The sequence below is a fragment of the Lolium perenne genome, chromosome 3 (assembly GCF_019359855.2).
Source record: "Lolium perenne isolate Kyuss_39 chromosome 3, Kyuss_2.0, whole genome shotgun sequence".
In the NCBI taxonomy this organism is placed as follows: domain Eukaryota; kingdom Viridiplantae; phylum Streptophyta; class Magnoliopsida; order Poales; family Poaceae; genus Lolium; species Lolium perenne.
In genome coordinates this window covers 144,342,739-144,363,617 of record NC_067246.2, presented here as the reverse complement: position 1 = coordinate 144,363,617, position 20,879 = coordinate 144,342,739, and the positions used below count along the sequence as shown (strand labels likewise).

The following is a 20,879-nucleotide window of genomic DNA, read 5'->3' as shown; positions in this document are numbered from 1 at the left end:
CAAGAAGTCTCTTGTGTCCCCAACACACCTAATAGGTGCACTAGTTCGGCGAAGAGATAGTGAAATACAGGTGGTATGAATAAGCAGTAGCAACGGCACCGTAAAAGTGCTTTGCCCGGGACGGTAAACAAGCGGTAGAAACGCAGCGGTAGTAACGTTAAAGAAAACAGTAAACAAGCAGCGATAGCAGTATTTAGGAACAAGGCCTAGGGATCAGACTTTCACTAGTGGACACTCTCAACATTGATCACATAACAGAATAGATAAATGCATACTCTACACTCTTGTTGGATGATGAACACCATTGCGTAGGATTACACGAACCCTCAATGCCGGAGTTAACAAGCTCCACAATTCAATGTTCATATTTAAATGACCTTAGAGTGCATGAAAGATCAATACGACTAAACCAAGTACTAACATAGCATGCACACTGTCACCTTCATGCTAAGAAAGGAGGCATAGATAATATCAATACTATCATAGCAATAGTTAACTTCATAATCTACAAGAGATCATAATCATAGCCTACACCAAGTACTAACACGGATGCACACACTGTCACCATTACACCGTGCAGGAGGAATAAAACTACTTTAATAACATCACTAGAGTAGCACATAGATAAATTGTGATACAAAACACATTGCAATCATAAAGAGATATAAATAAGCACTTCACTATGCCATTCATAACAGTGAATAAGTATTCTATGAAATATAGCCTAAGAGACCCACACGGTGCACACACTGTCACCTTTACACACGTGGGACAAGGAGTCTCCGGAGATCACATAAGTAAAATTCACTTGACTAGCATAATGACATCTAGATTACAAGCATCATCATATGAATCTCAATCATGTAAGGCAGCTCATGAGATTATTGTATTGAAGTACATAGGAGAGAGATGAACCACATAGCTACCGGTACAGCCCCGAGCCTCGATGGAGAACTACTCCCTCCTCATGGGAGCAGCAGCGGTGATGAAGATGGCGGTGGAGATGGCAGCAGTGTCGATGGAGGAGCCTTCCGGGGGCACTTCCCCGTCCCGGCGGCGTGCCGGAACAGAGACTCCTGTCCCCCAGATCTTGGCTTCGCGATGGCGGCGGCTCTGGAAGGTTTTCTCTGGTTTCGTCGAACGTATCAGGGTTTTCGCGACGGAGGCTTTAAATAGGCGGAAGGGCAAGGTCGGTGGACTTCTGGGGGGCCCACACTATAGGGGGGCGCGGGCCCCCCCTTGGCCGCGCCGGCCTAGGGTTTGGTGGCCCTGTGCCCCCTCTCTGGCGGTTCTCGTGTGTTCTGGATGCTTCCGGGCAAAATAGGAACCTGGGCGTTGATTTCGTCCAATTCCGAGAATATTTCGTTACTAGGATTTCTGAAACCAAAAACAGCAGAAACAAAGAATCGGCACTTCGGCTTCTTGTTAATAGGTTAGTTCCAGAAAATGCACGAATATGACATAAAGTGTGCATAAAAGATGTAGATATCATCAATAATGTGGCATGGAACACAAGAAATTATCGATACGTCGGAGACGTATCAGCATCCCCAAGCTTAGTTCTGCTCGTCCCGAGCAGGTAAAACGATAACAAAGATAATTTCTGGACTGACATGCCATCATAACCTTGATCATACTATTTGTAAAGCATATGTAGTGAATGCAGCGATCAAAACAATGTATATGACATGAGTAAACAAGTGAATCATATAGCAAAGACTTTTCATGAATAGTACTTCGAGACAAGCCTCAATAAGTCTTGCATAAAAGTTAACTCATAAAGCAATAATTCAAAGTAAAGACATTGAAGCAACACAATGGAAGATTAAGTTTCAGCGGTTGCTTTCAACTTGTAACATGTATATCTCATGGATAATTGTCAATATAGAGTAATATAATAAGTGCAATATGCAAGTATGTAGGAATCAATGCACAGTTCACACAAGTGTTTGCTTCTTGAGGTGGAGAGAAATAGGTGAACTGACTCAACAATGAAAGTAAAAGAATGGTCCTCCATAGAGGAAAAGCATCGATTGCTATATTTGTGCTAGAGCTTTTATTTTGAAAACATGAAACAATTTTGTCAACGGTAGTAATAAAGCATATGTATCATGTAAATTATATCTTACAAGCTGCAAGCCTCATGCATAGTATACTAATAGTGCCCGCACCTTGTCCTAATTAGCTTGGACTACCGGATCATCGCAATGCACATGTTTTAACCAAGTGTCACAATGGGGTACCTCTATGCCGCCTGTACAACGGTCTAAGGAGAAAGCTCGCATCGGATTTCTCGCTATTGATTATTCTCAACTTAGACGTCCATACCGGGACAACATAAACAACAGATAATGGACTCCTCTTTTATGCATAAGCATGTAACAACAATTAATAATTTTCTCATATGAGATTGAGGATATATGTCCAAAACTGAAACTTCCACCATGGATCATGGCTTTAGTTAGCGGCCCAATGTTCTTCTCTAACAATATGCATGCTTAACCATAAGGTGGTAGATCTCTCTTACTTCAGACAAGATGAACATGCATAGCAACTCACATGATATTCAACAAAGAGTAGTTGATGGCGTCCCCAGTGAACATGGTTATCGCACAACGAGCAACTTAATAAGAGATAAAGTGCATAAGTACATATTCAATACCACAATAGTTTTTAAGCTATTTGTCCCATGAGCTATATATTGCAAAGGTGAATGACAGAATTTTAAAGGTAGCACTCAAGCGATTTACTTTGGAATGGCGGAGAAATACTGATGTCTACGTTCCCCCTCCTTTCCTGTAGACAGTGTTGGGCCTCCAAGAGCAGAGGTTTGTAGAACAGCAGCAAGTTTTCCCTTAAGTGGATCACCCAAGGTTTATCGAACTCAGGGAGGAAGAGGTCAAAGATATCCCTCTCATGCAACCCTGCAACCACAAAGCAAGAAGTCTCTTGTGTCCCCAACACACCAAATAGGTGCACTAGTTCGGCGAAGAGATAGTGAAATACAGGTGGTATGAATATATATGAGCAGTAGCAACGGTTCCAGAAAATAGCTTGCTGGTGTGTAGTTGATGGTGGTAGTATTGCAGCAAAGAGTAACGCAAAGAAACAGTAAACAAGCAGCGATAGCAGTATTTAGGAACAAGGCCTAGGGATTACACTTTCACTAGTGGACACTCTCACATTGATCACATAATAGAATAGATAAATGCATACTCTACACTCTTGTTGGATGATGAACACATTGCGTAGGATTACACGAACCCTCAATGCCGGAGTTAACAAGCTCCACAATTAATGTTCATATTTTAGTAACCTTATAGTGTAAGATAGATCAACATAACCAAATAGATCACATCAATACCATCATAGTAATAGTTAACTTCACAATCCACAAGAGATCATGATCATAGCCTACGACAAGAACCACATGGTGCACACACTAGTCACCTTTACACCATGCAGGAGGAATAGAATACTTTAATAACATCACTAAAGTAGCACATAGATGAATTGTGATACAAAACTCATATGAATCTCAATCATGTAAAGCAGCTCATGAGATTATTGTATTGAGGTACATGGGAGAGAGATGAACCACATAGCTACAGCGAAGCCCTCAGCCTCGGGGATGGATTACTCCCTCCTCATCATGGAGGCAGCGATGGCGGTGAAGATGGCGGTGAAGACGGCGGTGGAGATGGCTCCGGGGGCAATTCCCCGTCCCGGCAGGGTGCCGAAACAGAGTTCTGTCCCCCGAATTGGAGTTTCGCGATGGCGGCGGCGCCCCTGGAGTCTTTCTGGAGTTCCGTCAATTGGTGTCGAAGTTTTAGGTCACGACGGCTTAAATAGGCGAAGAATCGGAGTCGGAGGGGCCACGGGCTGCCCAAACCATAGGGGGGCGCGCCCCCCCCCCCTGGCCGCGCCGGGGTGTGGTTTGGTGGCCCTGTCCCCCTTCTCTGGCGGTTCTCGTGTGTTCTGGATGCTTCCGGTGAAAATAGGAACTTGGGCGTTGATTTCGTCCGATTCCGAGAATATTTCGTTACTAGGATTTCTGAAACCAAAAACAGCAGAAAACAGGAACTGGCACTTCGGCATCTTGTTAATAGGTTAGTTCCAGAAAATGCACGAATATGACATAAGGTGTGCATAAAACATGTAGATAACATCAATAATGTGGCATGGAACATAAGAAATTATCGATACGTCGGAGACGTATCAAATACCATGTAGTAGGTAGGTATGGTGGACACAAATGGCATAGTGTTTGGCTCAAGGATTTTGGATGCATGAGAAGTATTCCCTCTCGATACAAGGTTTAGGCTAGCAAGGATATTTGAAACAAACACAAGGATGAAGCGGTGCAGCAAAACTCACATAAAAGACATATTGTAAACATTATAAGACTCTACACCGTCTTCCTTGTTGTTCAAACTCAATACTAGAAATTATCTAGACCTTAGAGAGACCAATTATGCAAACCAAATTTTAGCATGCTCTATGTATTTCTTCATTAATAGGTGCAAAGTATATGATGCAAGAGCTTAAACATGAGCACAACAATTGCCAAGTATCACATTATCCAAGACATTTTAGCAACTACTACATGTAGCATTTTCCGTTTCCAACCATATAACAATTAACGAAGCAGTTTCAACCTTCGCCATGAACATTAAAAGCTAAGAACACATGTGTTCCTATGAACCAGCGGAGCGTGTCTCTCTCCCCCACAATCATTTATTCAAATGAAAACAAAAACATACATACGCTCCAAGTAAAGTACATGAGATGTGACCGAATAAAAATATAGTTTCAAGAGAAGGAACCTGATAATTTGTCGATGAAGAAGGGGATGCCTTGGGCATCCCCAAGCTTAGATGCTTGAGTCTTCTTGAAATATGCAGGGGTGAACCATGGGGGCATCCCCAAGCTTAGACTCTTCACTCTTCTTGATCATAGTATATCATCCTCCTCTCTTGACCCTTGAAAACTTCCTTCACACCAAACTCGAAACAAACTCATTAGAGGGTTAGTGCACAATCAAAAACTCACATGTTCAGAGGTGACACAATCATTCTTAACACTTCTGGACATTGCCCAAAGCTACTGGAAGTCAATGGAACAAAGAAATCCATCCCACATAGCAAAAGAAGCAATGCGAAATAAAAGGCAGAATCTGTCAAAACAGAACAGTCCGTAAAGACGAATTTTATTGGGGCACCAGACTTGCTCAAATGAAAATGCTCAAATTGAATGAAAGTTGCGTACATATCTGAGGATCACTCACGTAAATTGGCATAATTTTATGAGTTACCTACAGAGAGTTTTGCCCAGATTCGTGACAGCAAAGAAATCTGTTTCTGCGCAGTAATCCAAATCTAGTATGAACTTTTCTATCAACGACTTTACTTGGCACAACAAAACACTAAACTAAGATAAGGAGAGGTTGCTACAGTATTAAACAACTTCCAAGACACAAAAATAAACAAGGTACTGTAGCACATGGGTTATCTCCCAAGAAGTTCTTTTCTTTATAGCCATTAAGATGGGCTCAGCAGTTTTAATGATGCACTCGCAAGAAATAATATTTGAAGCAAAAGAGAGCATCAAGAGGCAAATTCAAAACACATTTAAGTCTAACATGCTTTCTATGCATAGGAATCTTGTAAATAAACAAATTCAAGAAGCATAATGCAACAAGCATAGAAAAACTAGACAAGCTCAACTTCAAGATTTTAAGCATATAGAGAGGTGTTTTAGTAACATGAAAATTTCTACCACCATATTTTCCTCTCTCATAATAACTTTCAGTAGTGTCATGAGAAAACTCAACAATATAACCATCACATAAAGCATTCTTATCATGAGTCTCATGCATAAAATTATTACTCTCCACAAAAGCATAATCAATTTTATTAGTACTGGTGGGAGCAAATTCAACAAAGTAGCTATCATTATTATTCTCATCATCAAATATAGGAGGCATATTGTAATCATAATCAAATTCATCCTCCATAACAGGTGGTAACAAAAGACTACTATCATTATAATCATCATAAATAGGAGGCAAAGTATCATCAAAGTAAATTTTCTCCTCAATTCTTGGGGGACTAAAAAGATCATGCTCATCAAAACCAGCTTCCCCAAGCTTAGAATTTTCCATAGCATTAGCAACAATAGTGTTCAAAGCATTCATATTAATAACATTCCCATTAGCATGCATATAAAGTTCCATGGGTTTTTTAATTCTCTCTTCAAACACATCATGTCCTAATTCAAGATAAAGTTCATAAAGATCTCTCATATTTTTGTTGTTTTCCATCATGCCTAACTAGTGTAAACAAGAAACAAAAAGTTGCAATTGCAGGGTCTAAAGGAAATAGCTTCGAGTACTTACAACGGCGGAAAATAGCTTAGTAGCCGAGATCCGGAGTGTGAGTACCTTTTACCTTTCCTCCCCGGCAACGGCGCCAGAAAATAGCTTGACTGCCTACAACTGGCGCGTAGTTGACAAGGGAGGAAATCCCTGTATTGTAGCTTTTTGTTCCCCGGCAACGGCGCCAGAAAATAGCTTGATGTCTACGCCCCCTCCTTTTCCTGTAGACAGTGTTGGGCCTCCAAGAGCAGAGGTTTGTAGAACAGCAACAAGTTTCCCTTAAGTGGATCACCCAAGGTTTATCGAACTCAGGGAGGAAGAGGTCAAAGATATCCCTCTCATGCAACCCTGCAACCACAAAGCAAGAAGTCTCTTGTGTCCCCAACACACCTAATAGGTGCACTAGTTCGGCGAAGAGATAGTGAAATACAGGTGGTATGAATAAGCAGTAGCAACGGCACCAGAAAAGTGCTTTGCCCAGGACAGTAAACAAGCAGTAGAAATGCAGTAGTAGTAAGGCAGTAAAACAGTAAACAAGCAGCGATAGCAGTATTTAGGAACAAGGCCTAGGGATCAGACTTTCACTAGTGGACACTCTCAACATTGATCACATAACAGAATAGATAAATGCATACTCTACACTCTTGTTGGATGATGAACACCATTGCGTAGGATTACACAAACCCTCAATGCCGGAGTTAACAAGCTCCACAATTCAATGTTCATATTTAAATAACCTTAGAGTGCATGAAAGATCAATACGACTAAACCAAGTACTAACATAGCATGCACACTGTCACCTTCATGCTAAGAAAGGAGGCATAGATAATATCAATACTATCATAGCAATAGTTAACTTCATAATCTACAAGAGATCATAATCATAGCCTACGCCAAGTACTAACACGGATGCACACACTGTCACCATTACACCGTGCAGGAGGAATAAAACTACTTTAATAACATCACTAGAGTAGCACATAGATAAATTGTGATACAAAACACATTGCAATCATAAAGAGATATAAATAAGCACTTCACTATGCCATTCATAACAGTGAATAAGTATTCTATGAAATATAGCCTAAGAGACCCACACGGTGCACACACTGTCACCTTTACACACGTGGGACAAGGAGTCTCCGGAGATCACATAAGTAAAATTCACTTGACTAGCATAATGACATCTAGATTACAAGTATCATCATATGAATCTCAATCATGTAAGGCAGCTCATGAGATTATTGTATTGAAGTACATAGGAGAGAGATGAACCACATAGCTACCGGTACAGCCCCGAGCCTCGATGGAGAACTACTCCCTCCTCATGGGAGCAGCAGCGGTGATGAAGATGGCGGTGGAGATGGCAGCGGTGTCGATGGAGGAGCCTTCCGGGGGCACTTCCCCGTCCCGGCGGCGTGCCGGAACAGAGACTCCTGTCCCCCAGATCTTGGCTTCGCGATGGCGGCGGCTCTGGAAGGTTTTCTCTGGTTTCGTCGAACGTATCAGGGTTTTCGCGACGGAGGCTTTAAATAGGCGGAAGGGCAAGGTCGGTGGACTTCTGGGGGGCCCACACTATAGGGGGGCGCGGGCCCCCCCTTGGCCGCGCCGGCCTAGGGTTTGGTGGCCCTGTGCCCCCTCTCTGGCGGTTCTCGTGTGTTCTGGATGCTTCCGGGCAAAATAGGAACCTGGACGTTGATTTCGTCCAATTCCGAGAATATTTCGTTACTAGGATTTCTGAAACCAAAAACAGCAGAAAACAGCAACTGGCACTTCGGCTTCTTTTTAATAGGTTAGTTCCAGAAAATGCACGAATATGACATAAAGTGTGCATAAAACATGTAGATATCATCAATAATGTGGCATGGAACACAAGAAATTATCGATACGTCGGAGACGTATCACACATCCAGACTCATATTTGCTAACCTCATCATTCTCTCCCATGGCTTCCATCGTATCTCTAACCCCCCGGGAGGCGGAGGTGCTTTGCGCCTCGAACTACCCCTGCCCGCCGGGGTACCGCGTCCCGACCGGCTGGTTGCTAAGCGTCGGAGGCGTACCGGTCCCTCCAGTCCCTCTAGGTGTGGCGCGCGAGATGGCCATCACGAACCACTACTACTTCGAGCTCACGCCAGAGCAGCGGAGGAATCCCCAGTGGCATCCCGACTACAGCCCGACTTGGGAAAGCTTCTTCATCAATCGGCGTGAGAGGGCGCTTGCCAGGCACGAGGAGGGCGGCCCACCTCCTTCGAACTTCAACGAGGCCGGCCGTCGGCTGTGGTGGCGCGGCCGGACTCTCCAGGGCGTCATGGCCTACCGTGGCCCCCGCCTGCGCTACCCTCAGTCCCAGCCCACGCGTCCTCTCCCGCCGAGGTTCGACTACCTTGACCCGCTGCCAACGACGATGATGACGACGAGTACAACGACTACAGTGGCGAGTACTATAGGGCTAGGCACGAGTATGACTGAATGACTCCAACAGTCGAATCTGGCCATGCATCTTAATTCTCAGCTGAGCTATGTACTTTTAATTCGAGTTCAATCGTAATAAAATTTTATTCCCGCCCTTTCTTTCCCGCCTTTTTTCTCCCGCGCGGCGTTGTAGCGGGAAACTTTCCCGCGCGGACGGCGGGAGTGAAGAAAAGATATAGATAAGAAATAGAAAAGAAATAGAAAAAAGATATCGAAAAATAAGAAAAAGAAACAGAAAAGAAAAAAAGAAATAGAAAAGAAAAAAGAAATAGAAAAGAAAAAAGAAATAGAAAAGAAAAGAAAAAGAAAAGAAAAAGAAACAGCAAATAAGAAATAGAAAAGAAAAGAAAAAGAAAAGAAAAAGAAACAACAAATAAGAAATAGAAAATAAGAAATAGAAAAAGAAATAGAAAATAAAAGAAACATACAAGAAGAGAAAAAAAAAGAAAAAGAAACAAAAAAGAAAAAAGAAACAGAAAAGAAAAGAAAAAAGAAATAGAAAAGAAACAGTAAAAGAAAAGAAAACAGCAAAAGAAAAAAGGAAATTAAAAAAACATTTGGTACCGGTTGGTACCACCAACCGGTACGAAAGATCTTTCGTACCGGTTGGTCGTCAAAGGTCCTTCCCTGTGCTTACCTTAGGCGCGCGCGGCCAGACGCGTAGAGACGCACAGATTGACGCCCACACACGCACAGCCGCGAAGCCGCCGTCGCACTCACCGCCGTCGCTCTCCGCCGCCGTCCTCAGCCTTGCCGTCCGCCGCCGCCCCCCTCCCCGGCACCGCAGGGTAAGTCTCCGGCCCCCCTTCTTTCCCTCCCCCGCTCGCGCGTGCGCCGGATTCCGGGCCGACGCCTCCTCTCGCCGACGCCACCGTACCGTCCGCCTCGCCGAAGACGACGTCCACCTCGCCGACGCCGCCGTCCGCCTTGCCGACGCTGCAAACGCCCGCAGACGCTCGCAGACGCCTGCTCCCCGGCCCCCCCCCGTGCCCACGCCCCCGGTCCCCGGCCGGCCCCTAGGCTGTTCGATGGAATGCCCCCCCCCCCCGCAGCACACGCCTCGCGAATGCCCCTGCGCCAATGCCTCCACCCGCTCCACGCCTCGCGAATGCCCCTGCGCCAATGCCTCCTCCTCATCCTCCTCGCGGCCGTCGCCGACGCCGACTCCGACGGCGGTTAGGATTGCTCCGTTACTAGACTCTCTGTATTTTATTCGTGCGCGCTTTTTAGTGGGTGGGCGTGGTCATTGTTTATGGCTTGCTGATTTTGTTCCATCTGCCGCTGACGCCGCCTAAGCATGTGCTAACCGCATATGTGTTGGCGGAGAGGAAGGAGGGTGGGGACGATGGAGCCGCTGCCGATGCCACCTCCCTACAAATGTGCCAATGCAACCGCATAGGATTGCAAATGGATTTACTGCATAGGAGGGCCGTTAATTGAAATGCCATTGTATATCCTAAGGGCATATGTGTTTGTATTTCACAAGATTATGCTATTAACTTGTCACAACTTATGTGTTTCAAATAATGAATTGCTAGCTAAATGACTCATTGGATGAATGAAGTAATTGCTTTCCTAATTTTGCAGTGACATTGAGGTATGGAGGACGGCACCTTCGTTTGAGATGAGGAGGGGGAAGAAGCGGTGCAGAAATTGATCTATGAGAGTGCCCGTGGTACGGAACCCGATGGAGATGATAACGAGTTCGAAGACTTTCTGAATGATTTCGGCGAGGGACTTGAGTCTGAACAAGTTAGAAGAGACAACGAAGTGTCGATAACAAACTCCGACGAGGTGTATATCTATGTATCAATTAGTCTATGTTCATCGATCCCTAGATGCATTCATTTATTTGTATTGCACTTATTAACGACTAATTTTTTCTTTTAGCCTTCTGCATCATCGAGCAAGTCTGTTAAAACGAAACGAGGCCCGACGAGAGTGTTAAAGGGCGAGGGCAGGTTAGCTCTCACGGCATTTAAGGCTAATGGTGAACCAGAGCAACCCAAAGAGTTCTGCCGCAAATTTACAAATCAAGCCGGAGTTCTTGTTAGGGACCATGTACCGATCAGCATTCAAGAGTGGAATAAGCCGAAGAAAGCGTGGACTGGAGCTAGTTATGTCAACGACGCGATGAAAACTTTTCTTTGGGAAACTCTACTGACACGATTCAGCCTACCGGAAGACATGACGGAAGGCCAGAAGAATAAAGTCAGGGAATGTACATGGAAGAAGATGGCCATACAATTCCAGACCTGGAAGAAAAATTTATGGGACAAATATAAGAATGAAGATACAGTATTCGATGATAATCTAGTGAAGATAAAAGATCACTGGCCCGCATTTAAGGAGTATAAGCAATCGTCTACTTTTGTGTCCCGATCGGAGACAAATACGAAAATGCTGCAAAGAAGAAACTTTGGCATCATTTGGGGTCAGGTGGCTACAAGACTGCCATTCCGAAGTGGACAGCGTTTGAGAATAAACTGATGGATGCAGGAATCACTCCACAGACATGGGACTGGCCCGAACGGTCGAAGTTCTGGTTGTTCGCGCATGGGGCAGGGTTGGACCCAAATACAGGGCTGATCGTTGCGAAGGGAAAATGGAAGGGAAAAATTGAGGCAATCGTACCGAAGCTTGTAGATGCAATTGAAAAGGTCAGAAAGGGAGAGTACATTCCCGATAGAGAGAATGACGAGCTAACACTCGCTCCGGGGAACCCTGAACACGTTGGACGGGTACGAGCTCGCCCAGGTCTCACCATGAAGGAAACATGGCCGGACAGCGCTGACACTTATAGAAGCCGTTCGCGAAAGAAGAAGAAGGACGCCGACACGTTAACAGAATTGTTAACTAGGTTGGAGGCGCTTGAGAAAAATCAGAGGGCACCTGATCAGCCGATGTTTGTACGTGATCCACAAGCCGATGCTGCCCCATCTCAGCGAAGAAGCAGTGTCGGTTCCTCGCATCTTGATGGATGTGGAGGAAGCTACCCCGTGGATTATGTCACGGAGAAGACAGATTGCGCGCTACATATGTTATTCAGGACCGCGTCCGTTAAGGTGGCGGTCGGCTATGTGTACCCAAGTGAAGATGGAGCAATGCACCATCATATGCCCATTCCACCTGGTTGTGTTCGTGTCGGGGTGGATGAAGTTGTTCCGGGTTTTGAAACAATGGAGCTTGATATTCCTAGAGGTGAAGATGAGAGGACACTGGCCGATGTCAAGCACGGTTTCGCCCTATGGCCAAAGAAGTACGTCGTCCTTTTGCAAAGGCCACCGACTCCTCCACATGAGCAGCAAATGCCATCGACTCCTCCTGGTAGGAGTCCTCGTGAGCAGCCAAGTCCACACCTACCTGAGAGGGACCCCAGCGTGAGTCCACCATCTCGAGATCCTCCGTGTAAGACAGCGCCCGTTAAGCGGAACGGTACGCCACCTCGGAAGAGATCTAGAAAGGAGAAAGCACAGCCGCCCATTGAGAAGTTACCTTGGGAAAAAAGTGAAGAGGAAAACAGGGAAGCCGTTCAGTCCGAGCTGAAAGCCTTTTTTGCACCAAAAGTGCCAGAGATACCTTCTGAGAAGACACTAGATCCGGTGAAAGTTGTGCGTACCATGGAGAATCTATATGACCCTGTACCATCGCCGCCATCTGACTATAGGCGTTCTATTGAAAGGTCGTATGACAACATGATCGAGGCGACAAAACCCGTTCAATCGGGTGTCAAGGAGATAAAAGGAATACACCAAGTCTACCAGCTCGGACAACAACCCGTTAAATCGGCCCCCCATCTCGTGGTGTATGACGGGAAGGCCGTTCAAAGTTCTCGACAATACACCGATTACCCCTTAGCTCAAGTACAATATAAATATGTTCAAGGGAAAGATTTGGTCGAGAATCTCAGGAAGCTACCAACAAGAATGCGTAACTTGCATACGTGGTACCAACTTGCCACAAAGGGAGGGATCGAGACTATCATGGTGCAAGTTAAGGAAGAGCACTACTTCCAAGAATACTCTGTGAGCGTTGACTTCTGCGAGCTTTTCCAGTTATACAATCTTCGGGCCCTCGATAAATCTATCATCAGTTGCTATTGTCTGTACAAGTCTTTAGCTCAGCTCCTTTATTTTCTGCAAATTATAATCTTTTGTGCGCTATGTTATGCAGATCGAAGATGCTCGAATGCAAAAGGGATGAAATCACGGACATTGGGTTCATTGACCCGGACACAATGCATGTCAGGACCATAGAAGAACCCCTCTATAACAGGGATACACCGGAGACTTTGCTAAGGCTTTTGACAACGTGACAAAAAGATAATACTTTGGCCTTACAACTTCCAGTGAGTGTTACTCTCTTATAACACATTCTATTTTTCTCACCATATGTTAACATATTAACTGATGACTTATATATATGACACTACATATTTAAACTTGCGCAGGTTTCACTTTATTCTTACCGTCATTAAAATGTACGAAGGAGAAGTTGAAGTCTTTGACTCACTAACCAAAGAGCCTATACTATACAAGTCTTGTTTTCTTATGCTCAAAAGGTAATTCAAATTCTTATCGGTTTTTTTTGTGAATTTCCTGATATCAACTGATTGATAACTCTTGTGTGCATTTTCTTTTGTCGGGCAGCGCATAGGAAACTTTCATCAAGGAAGATCAGTCCTTTCAATGGGCACCGAAGCTGATATGGCGTGCGAACAAAGTAAGTAGTAGTTACCTAGGTCCACACACCTTTATCATACTTGATTATTGTTTGACTGAATTATATTCTTATACAGAAATGCGCGAAACAAGCACAAGGGACTGATCTATGTGGATACTACGTTTGTGAGTACATCCACAGAATTTTCAGCGAGAGAGTGAATAATGAAAGAAATAGAGAGGTACGAAAACAATATTCACAAATTTATTTTGTTACCATAAGTTGTGCTGAGTTTCATGTATTCATTTGTATCTTATTCTTTTACAGTTGAGAAGAAAGCGAGAGAAGATCTCAATCGAGGAGCGCTTCAAAGCAATTGGCGAGGAATTGGCGGGATTTTTCCTTCGGGAAGTCATACCACCATCCGGAGAGTTCCACTATGCATAAAGATCTTCTCCCGCTCCTCGATTGCTTTGTGTATATATAGTTCGACTCGGAGTGTACCACTATGGTACATGTAATAGATAGTATGCCTCAGAGAGTACCACTACGCATGAAGATCGATCTTCATGCATGTACTACTTTATTCTGGTGCATCGACTTGATATGCATCGAAGAGTACTACTTATGCAATTACATGTGTGTTATATTATATGCACCAACTTGATATGCATCACCTTGATCTTCATGTACTACGTAAACCCAAACGCTGAGAAACGCTCCGATACCCCTAAACCCCTCCTAAAACCCTAAACCGTGAATTCTCTGCCGCGGCAGAGATTTCTGCATTTTCTTTGCCGCGGCAGGCAACCTTTGGTATACAAACCGGTATCAAAGCTCCCTCGGCGTGCGCTCTCCTAGGCGCACACGTGGAGGCGCCTTTTATACCGGTTCGTAAGGAACCGGTACAAAAAGGGGGGACCTTTTGTACCGGATCTTTTATACCGGTTGCAAAACCGGTGCAAATGACCCTTATCAACCGGTATAGATGATCCTTTTTCTACTAGTGGCTGAGCTCGCTGGCCATCTGGGAGCACCATGGCCTGAGGTTGAAGGAGTTCCCCGCCGGCGAGCATAGGATCTGAGTGAGAAGGCGACGAGATAGGCGGCGGCGAGGCGATAGCTGTAGAGGTTGGAGGCATGGAGACGGGAGAGGCGGCGCTCGACGTGAGGCATGGAGACGGGAGACGGGAGGGGTAGAAGGCGAGAGGCGGCGGTCCAAGTGCGTGAGAGACGAGAGGGAGAGAACACGTACGGGACTGGGATCGCTGGGGTTAGGTAGTATAGTTAGTTGGGCTTTTTAGGCTCAAACGGGGAATCCCCTTCTGTGGGCTGATGTGGGCTGTTGGCAATGGATTGGATGTTCGGGTGTATCGAGCTTGTCGCGTACGGTAGAACACGAGTATGACTAAAAAAAAGGAAACCTCACGGCTCCACGCGCGTATTCCACTTCCTTCCGCACGAGTACGGTCGCGTGTACAGCACCTCCGCGCAAGTACGGGTAGCTACGGATCAAACTTACGAAGACAGTTATTTACAACACACGAGTACAATTGCACACAACACACAAGTACAGTTGAGCACACAGATGAGTACAAGTACAGTCACACACACAATCAGGTACAATCGGCACACTAGCAGGTACAGTCGTGCACACGAGTACCTACATATACAGAAGTACAGTGATGTACACGAGCAGATACAGTTGCGCACACGAGTAAGTATAGTCGTGCACACGAGTAAGTACATGTTCAGTCACACACACGAGTGAGTACCTTTACCGAGTAAAGGAAAAAAACTGTACCAACTGCACTAAAAACAGAAGTACTTATATCAGTTGAAACACGAGTACAGTTAGGTACACGATACGAGTATAATCATACTAGTATCAGAAGTACGGGAAAAAAAGTATCTCGGAACCTATCAATATGGTATCTAGTTTTGAAGATCTCGACGAGAAGATCTCAAAAGTAGAAACGGTTCGTAATTTGGACTTACGGTTCTCGAGATATTTCATTTTTAAAAAACGAATCTAGGAAAAAAAACTAACACAATCCAGCCTCCCCTGTCTTCTCTCTCCTCCCTCATCCCCACTTTGCTTCCCTTGCGACACGTGGCGAGGAGAGAGACCACTTCCCAGAGATTTTCTAGCACCACAGCGCGCCACTTGTCGTGCGTGAAGCGAGTTGTCTTACCTTCGCGAAGGTCAGCCTTTTCTAGAGTTTTCGGTAGAACACCCGATAAATTCGGGTTCAGGTTAAATGGTACGGGTCTCGGGTTTTACGCCCACGGTGAACGATATGTATATACCACTATAAATACGAGTGTATATTGGTTGGCATATGTGTTAAAATGGGCAAAATGGCATCAGTGAAATGTATAGAAGATTGTAGTGGGGCTTTTCCAAAGTCAAAAGTTGCATTGATGTTTTTTAAATAGCTTATAGTTACATCTATCCAATTAACCCATTTATCAATAAGTAGTTTGAAATCAACTTTTGCTAAGTCCACGCAAGTGAAGTGTTAAACCAAAGTACTTTCCGGAGAGGGGGCATGATTTTTGCAGGGAAATTAGCAAACGTGTCAACTAGAAGCACTTGACGAGACAGACCTTGGTTTTGGAAACGTTGATGACCCACGCCGCTTGCTTTTTCAAGGATATACTCAGTCTTTCGGAGGAGCCGGAGGTGCTCACAGGGGTAAGATGCACGTGCTTTCATAGAAGTGAGTGTATATACGTATTTGTGGGCATCTGAGTCTGTACCGTGTTTCGCAAAAGATATAAAAAATCCCTAGTTAAAATGTCTGCAAGCTCATCTTTGCTCAAAAAATGGACATATATATTTTGTTAAAATATTACAAGCATGTAGTAATAAGGTACATAACCACCATTATATGGCCACGGCCAGCTAGCAATGCTTTGCAGTTGGTATGTAAATAATGTTGTCCGAACTGAAACTGGTGAGATATTTGCTCTTGGCCTATTTTTAAAAGCTTGTAATTGATAATCATGCCTACCATGAGGTGTATTATTTTGTGAAACAGCTCACGTAGGCAAGTGGAGAAGGAAATAAAGGAGAGGTACATCATGGTAGGTGATGTAGCCCACCGCATGCAACAGGTTTGGTGAGGACAACAACTGCAGCACAGGTTGTGCAGTCCCACACTGCCACCAACCAATAAGCACACATAGCCTTGCCCGGCCATTATAAATGGCGCGGCCTGGATCTCGGGACAACACATTCCACCTCTTCCTTTGTCTTTCGATTCGCTCATCGCCTCCGGAACGAGAGCAGCAGGACAAGGTAGCTTCCGCAACATCACCTGTCATGCTTTTTCATCAGATACAGTATCTTTTTTCGTTTGATTACTAGCTTCATCGTGAATTATGAGTTGGCAAATCAAATCATGTAGTACACGGATTTTGTGGCACAATTCATTCGTGCTGATGATTGTATTTCTGATTCACGAAAACAGATCCAGCGTGAACTTATATGATTCTAATTATCTGATGATTCCCCTTGTGATTTGCGTCGAACACAGGTAGCAGCAAGAAATGGCGTCCGAAGACACCTTCCTCTTCACGTCCGAGTCCGTGAACGAGGGCCACCCTGACAAGCTCTGCGACCAGGTCTCCGACGCCGTCCTCGATGCCTGCCTAGCCCAGGATCCCGACAGCAAGGTCGCCTGCGAGACCTGCACCAAGACCAACATGGTCATGGTGTTGGGCGAGATCACCACCAAGGCCACCGTCGACTACGAGAAGATCGTGCGCGACACCTGCCGCAACATCGGCTTCGTCTCCGACGACGTCGGCCTCGACGCCGACCGTTGCAAGGTGCTCGTCAACATCGAGCAGCAGTCCCCTGACATCGCACAGGGCGTCCACGGACACTTCACCAAGCGCCCCGAGGAGATCGGCGCCGGCGACCAGGGGATCATGTTCGGCTATGCCACCGACGAGACCCCCGAGCTGATGCCCCTCAGCCACGTGCTCGCCACCAAGATCGGCGCTCGCCTCACCGAAGTGCGCAAGAACGGCACCTGCGCCTGGGTCAGGCCTGACGGCAAGACCCAGGTCACCGTCGAGTACCGCAACGAGGGCGGCGCCATGGTCCCCATCCGCGTGCACACCGTCCTCATCTCCACCCAGCACGACGAGACCGTCACCAACGACGAGATCGCCGCGGACCTCAAGGAGCACGTCATCAAGCCGGTCATCCCCGGGAAGTACCTCGACGAGAACACCATCTTCCACCTCAACCCGTCTGGCCGCTTCGTCATCGGCGGGCCTCACGGAGACGCCGGCCTCACCGGCCGCAAGATTATCATCGACACCTACGGTGGCTGGGGAGCCCACGGCGGCGGCGCTTTCTCCGGCAAGGACCCCACCAAGGTGGACCGCAGTGGCGCCTACATTGCCAGGCAGGCCGCCAAGAGCATCGTCGCAAGTGATCTCGCGCGCCGCGTCATCGTGCAGATCTCGTACGCCATCGGTGTGCCTGAGCCCCTGTCCGTGTTCGTCGACTCCTACGGCACCGGCAAGATCCCTGACAGGGAGATCCTGAAGCTGGTGAAGGAGAACTTTGACTTCAGGCCAGGGATGATCAGCATCAACCTCGACCTCAAGAAGGGTGGCAACAGGTTCATCAAGACCGCTGCCTACGGCCACTTCGGCCGCGACGACCCCGACTTCACCTGGGAGGTGGTCAAGCCCCTCAAGTTCGACAAGGCATCTGCCTAACAACACATCCTGGACCTGTTGCCTCATCAGCGACTCCGGTTTTCTTACTGGACATCGCCGCGACACCACACTACCGGCTTGATAATATGGGAACCAAAACTATGTGGCTCCAAGTTTTTCTTGCTGGTCTAGGCCTTCCATATTCATTTTTTTCATAATAATGATGCTCCTTCCCCCGTGTTGAAAGAGCCATATGTAATTCCAAGTTTTCAATCCTTGAACCCCTGAAAGAGAAGGTTTTCAATCTTGATTTGTGGAATTGGCACTCGCCGTCACCATCCAAACTAGCAAAAGGTATTTTTTCATCTAAGCGGGGTTTGTACTACCTTGGTTTCGAAATATAATTTTTTTAAGGATTTTTATCATTCATGCCACTATGTTTCCGAGAGCACGCGCAAAGCGTGCCTTGTCTTTATAGAAGAGAGCAACAACATTTACAAGACTCGGTGACCAGATGCGAACATCATGCCCGAGAACCCACACACGCCCTAACTCCGCCTAAGCCTACTCTCTCGCGACGTCCAAACTCCCTCCTCTCTTCGCTCCTTCTCAAAGTTGAAACTCGTCTCTGATCTCCTGCAGCATTTGATCAACATTCTTCTGCCTCCTGGTGTTCCCGAAAGCTCTCGCGTTGCGTTGCTTCCAGAGCGTCCATGTCGTGCAGATCACCATGGAGTCGAAGCGCCTCCTATCGATCCTCCTCACTCGCTTGCGGGACTCCGTCCACCATCTCTGCAAGTTGCCTGTGGAGCCCGGATCCGTTAGTTGTAGGCTCGCACTGTGTAAAACTCTGCACCACACCTGTCTCGCATAAGGGCAAAGGGTTAGAATATGATCCACATTGTCCTCCTCCTGCAGGCATGTGTAGCAAGCGTCTGGGTGCTCCTGGAGCCCATGCCTCGCCCTCCTGTCCGAGGTCCAAAGTCTATATCTCATGGCCAGCCATGCAAACATCTTGCATTTCATAGGGGAGAAGGAACCCCACACTGGCCTACTCATGGCCCATCTCATGCTCCCCTGGCACAACATGTCGTAGGTGTCTTTTGCCGTGTATCTTCCGGATTCCACCCCTTTCCAAGAGATGTGATCCGGGCTACCTGCCTCCCTCTGCATAGATTCCACTGACTCCCAGAGTGTCAGACATTCCCTCCAGAGCTCCTCTGTCATCTCTCCCGTCATGTCGTCTATCCATCTATCATCAGGCAGTGCCTCACATACGAGCCGCTAATTCTTTCTCCTTGCTGGGACCCTAGCCACCACTTCCGGTGCCAAATCCGCCGCTGTAAATCCACTGATCCATCTATCCTTCCAGAAGTAAGTTGCGAGCCCATCTCCCACACGGAAGTGTGCGAAACTTTGGAACACCTCCTCCGCATCTGGGTCCTTCAACCCTGGCAGGCCCTGCCACGGCCTCGTGATGTCTGTACGTCGGAGCCAGAACAATCTCACTCGAAGCGTCAAGCCTGTAGCCTCAGGTCCTTTACTCCAAGGCCTCCAAACTTTTTGGGTTTGCAAATGGTTTTCCACACCACAAGGCACTGCCCTCCCTGGACCTCATCCTTTCCAGCCCAAAAAATGCTACATCCATTTGTTAATCTCCTCCAGCAGTCACACAGAGGGGCCTCAGAAACAACCATTTGGTGCACCGCCCTAGCCGCCACCACAGAATTTACTAGCACAAGCCTCCCCTCCCTCCGAATGAGCCCTCTCTGCCACGAAGGCAAGCATTTGATAACTTGGTCCAGCATCGGTTGCCACTCCGCTTTAGTCAGCGGTCTGAGCGCTAACTGAAGGCCCAAATATCTGATTGGGAACCGCGCCAACTCACAACCTAGAACTCTGGTTGTCCTCTCCTCATCTTCCTGCGTCCCTCGAATCAGTGTAGCCGACGTCTTTCTATAGTTGACCTTTAGCCCCGAGGCCTCGCCAAAAAGTCCTAGGATCTATCTCACGGCCGATAACTCTGTGCTCTCCGGCTTTAGGAAGATCACCACGTCATCCGCATAAACCAAAATTCTCTGTAAGGGCGAGATCGCCGGAAGGTTCCCAAAGATTCCGCTCTCAGCCGCCTTCGTAATCATGGCAGATAAGGACTCCATTGCCGCCACAAACAGCATGGGTGAAGTTGGGTCACCCTGCCTCAAGCCACGTCCATGGTAGACCCTGTCTCCAGGCACACCGTTCACCATGACTCGTGTGTTCGCCGTGTGTAACAACAAAGCGATCCATTTAAGGAAGCGCACTCCAAACCCCATTTTCCTTAGCACCTCAAATAAGAAGCTCCAAGATATGGAGTCGAAAGCTCTCCCTAGGTCTAGCTTCAGGAGCACCCCCGTCTGTCTCCTCATGTTATTCTTTCTAGCCACTTGTCTAACTAACACAAAATTGTCGTGCAAACTCCGGTGTTTGATGAAAGCCGATTGATTCATACTCACCATCTCCCCAAGCCTAGACCAGAGCCGGTTTCAGATGATTTTAGAGAACAATTTCGCAAAGCTATGGACTAGGCTGATGGGCCTGAAGTCTTTTGTCTCAATGGCCTCGGGTTTCTTGGGGATGACCGTGATTAGTGCTCTGTTTAGCCTGGCAAAGCCTCTACCATCTCACACTCCCAATTTCATAA

General features: G+C 46.5%; 2 protein-coding genes across 2 annotated transcripts; one reads left to right on the top strand and one right to left on the bottom strand.

The window, feature by feature from the left end:
• Window positions 1–16,688: 16,688 nt before the first annotated feature.
• LOC127327031 (S-adenosylmethionine synthase 3) lies at window positions 16,689–18,500 on the top strand. The gene is made up of 2 exons (XM_051353806.2): window positions 16,689–16,817; window positions 17,056–18,500. The coding sequence occupies exon 2, from the start codon at window positions 17,069–17,071 to the stop codon at window positions 18,254–18,256; it is 1,188 nt and encodes a 395-aa protein (XP_051209766.1). The 5' UTR covers window positions 16,689–16,817; window positions 17,056–17,068; the 3' UTR covers window positions 18,257–18,500.
• Window positions 18,501–18,805: 305 nt separating this feature from the next.
• LOC139838014 (uncharacterized) lies at window positions 18,806–19,435 on the bottom strand. The gene has a single exon (XM_071827365.1). The coding sequence runs from the start codon at window positions 19,433–19,435 to the stop codon at window positions 18,806–18,808; it is 630 nt and encodes a 209-aa protein (XP_071683466.1).
• Between the last annotated feature and the right edge of the window lie 1,444 nt (window positions 19,436–20,879).

Bases quoted from the DNA above. Each gene is read 5' to 3' on its own strand.
- LOC127327031 (XM_051353806.2), top strand. From the start codon at position 17,069: ATGGCGTCCGAAGACACCTTCCTCTTCACGTCCGAGTCCGTGAACGAG.
- LOC139838014 (XM_071827365.1), bottom strand. From the start codon at position 19,435: ATGACGGGAGAGATGACAGAGGAGCTCTGGAGGGAATGTCTGACACTC.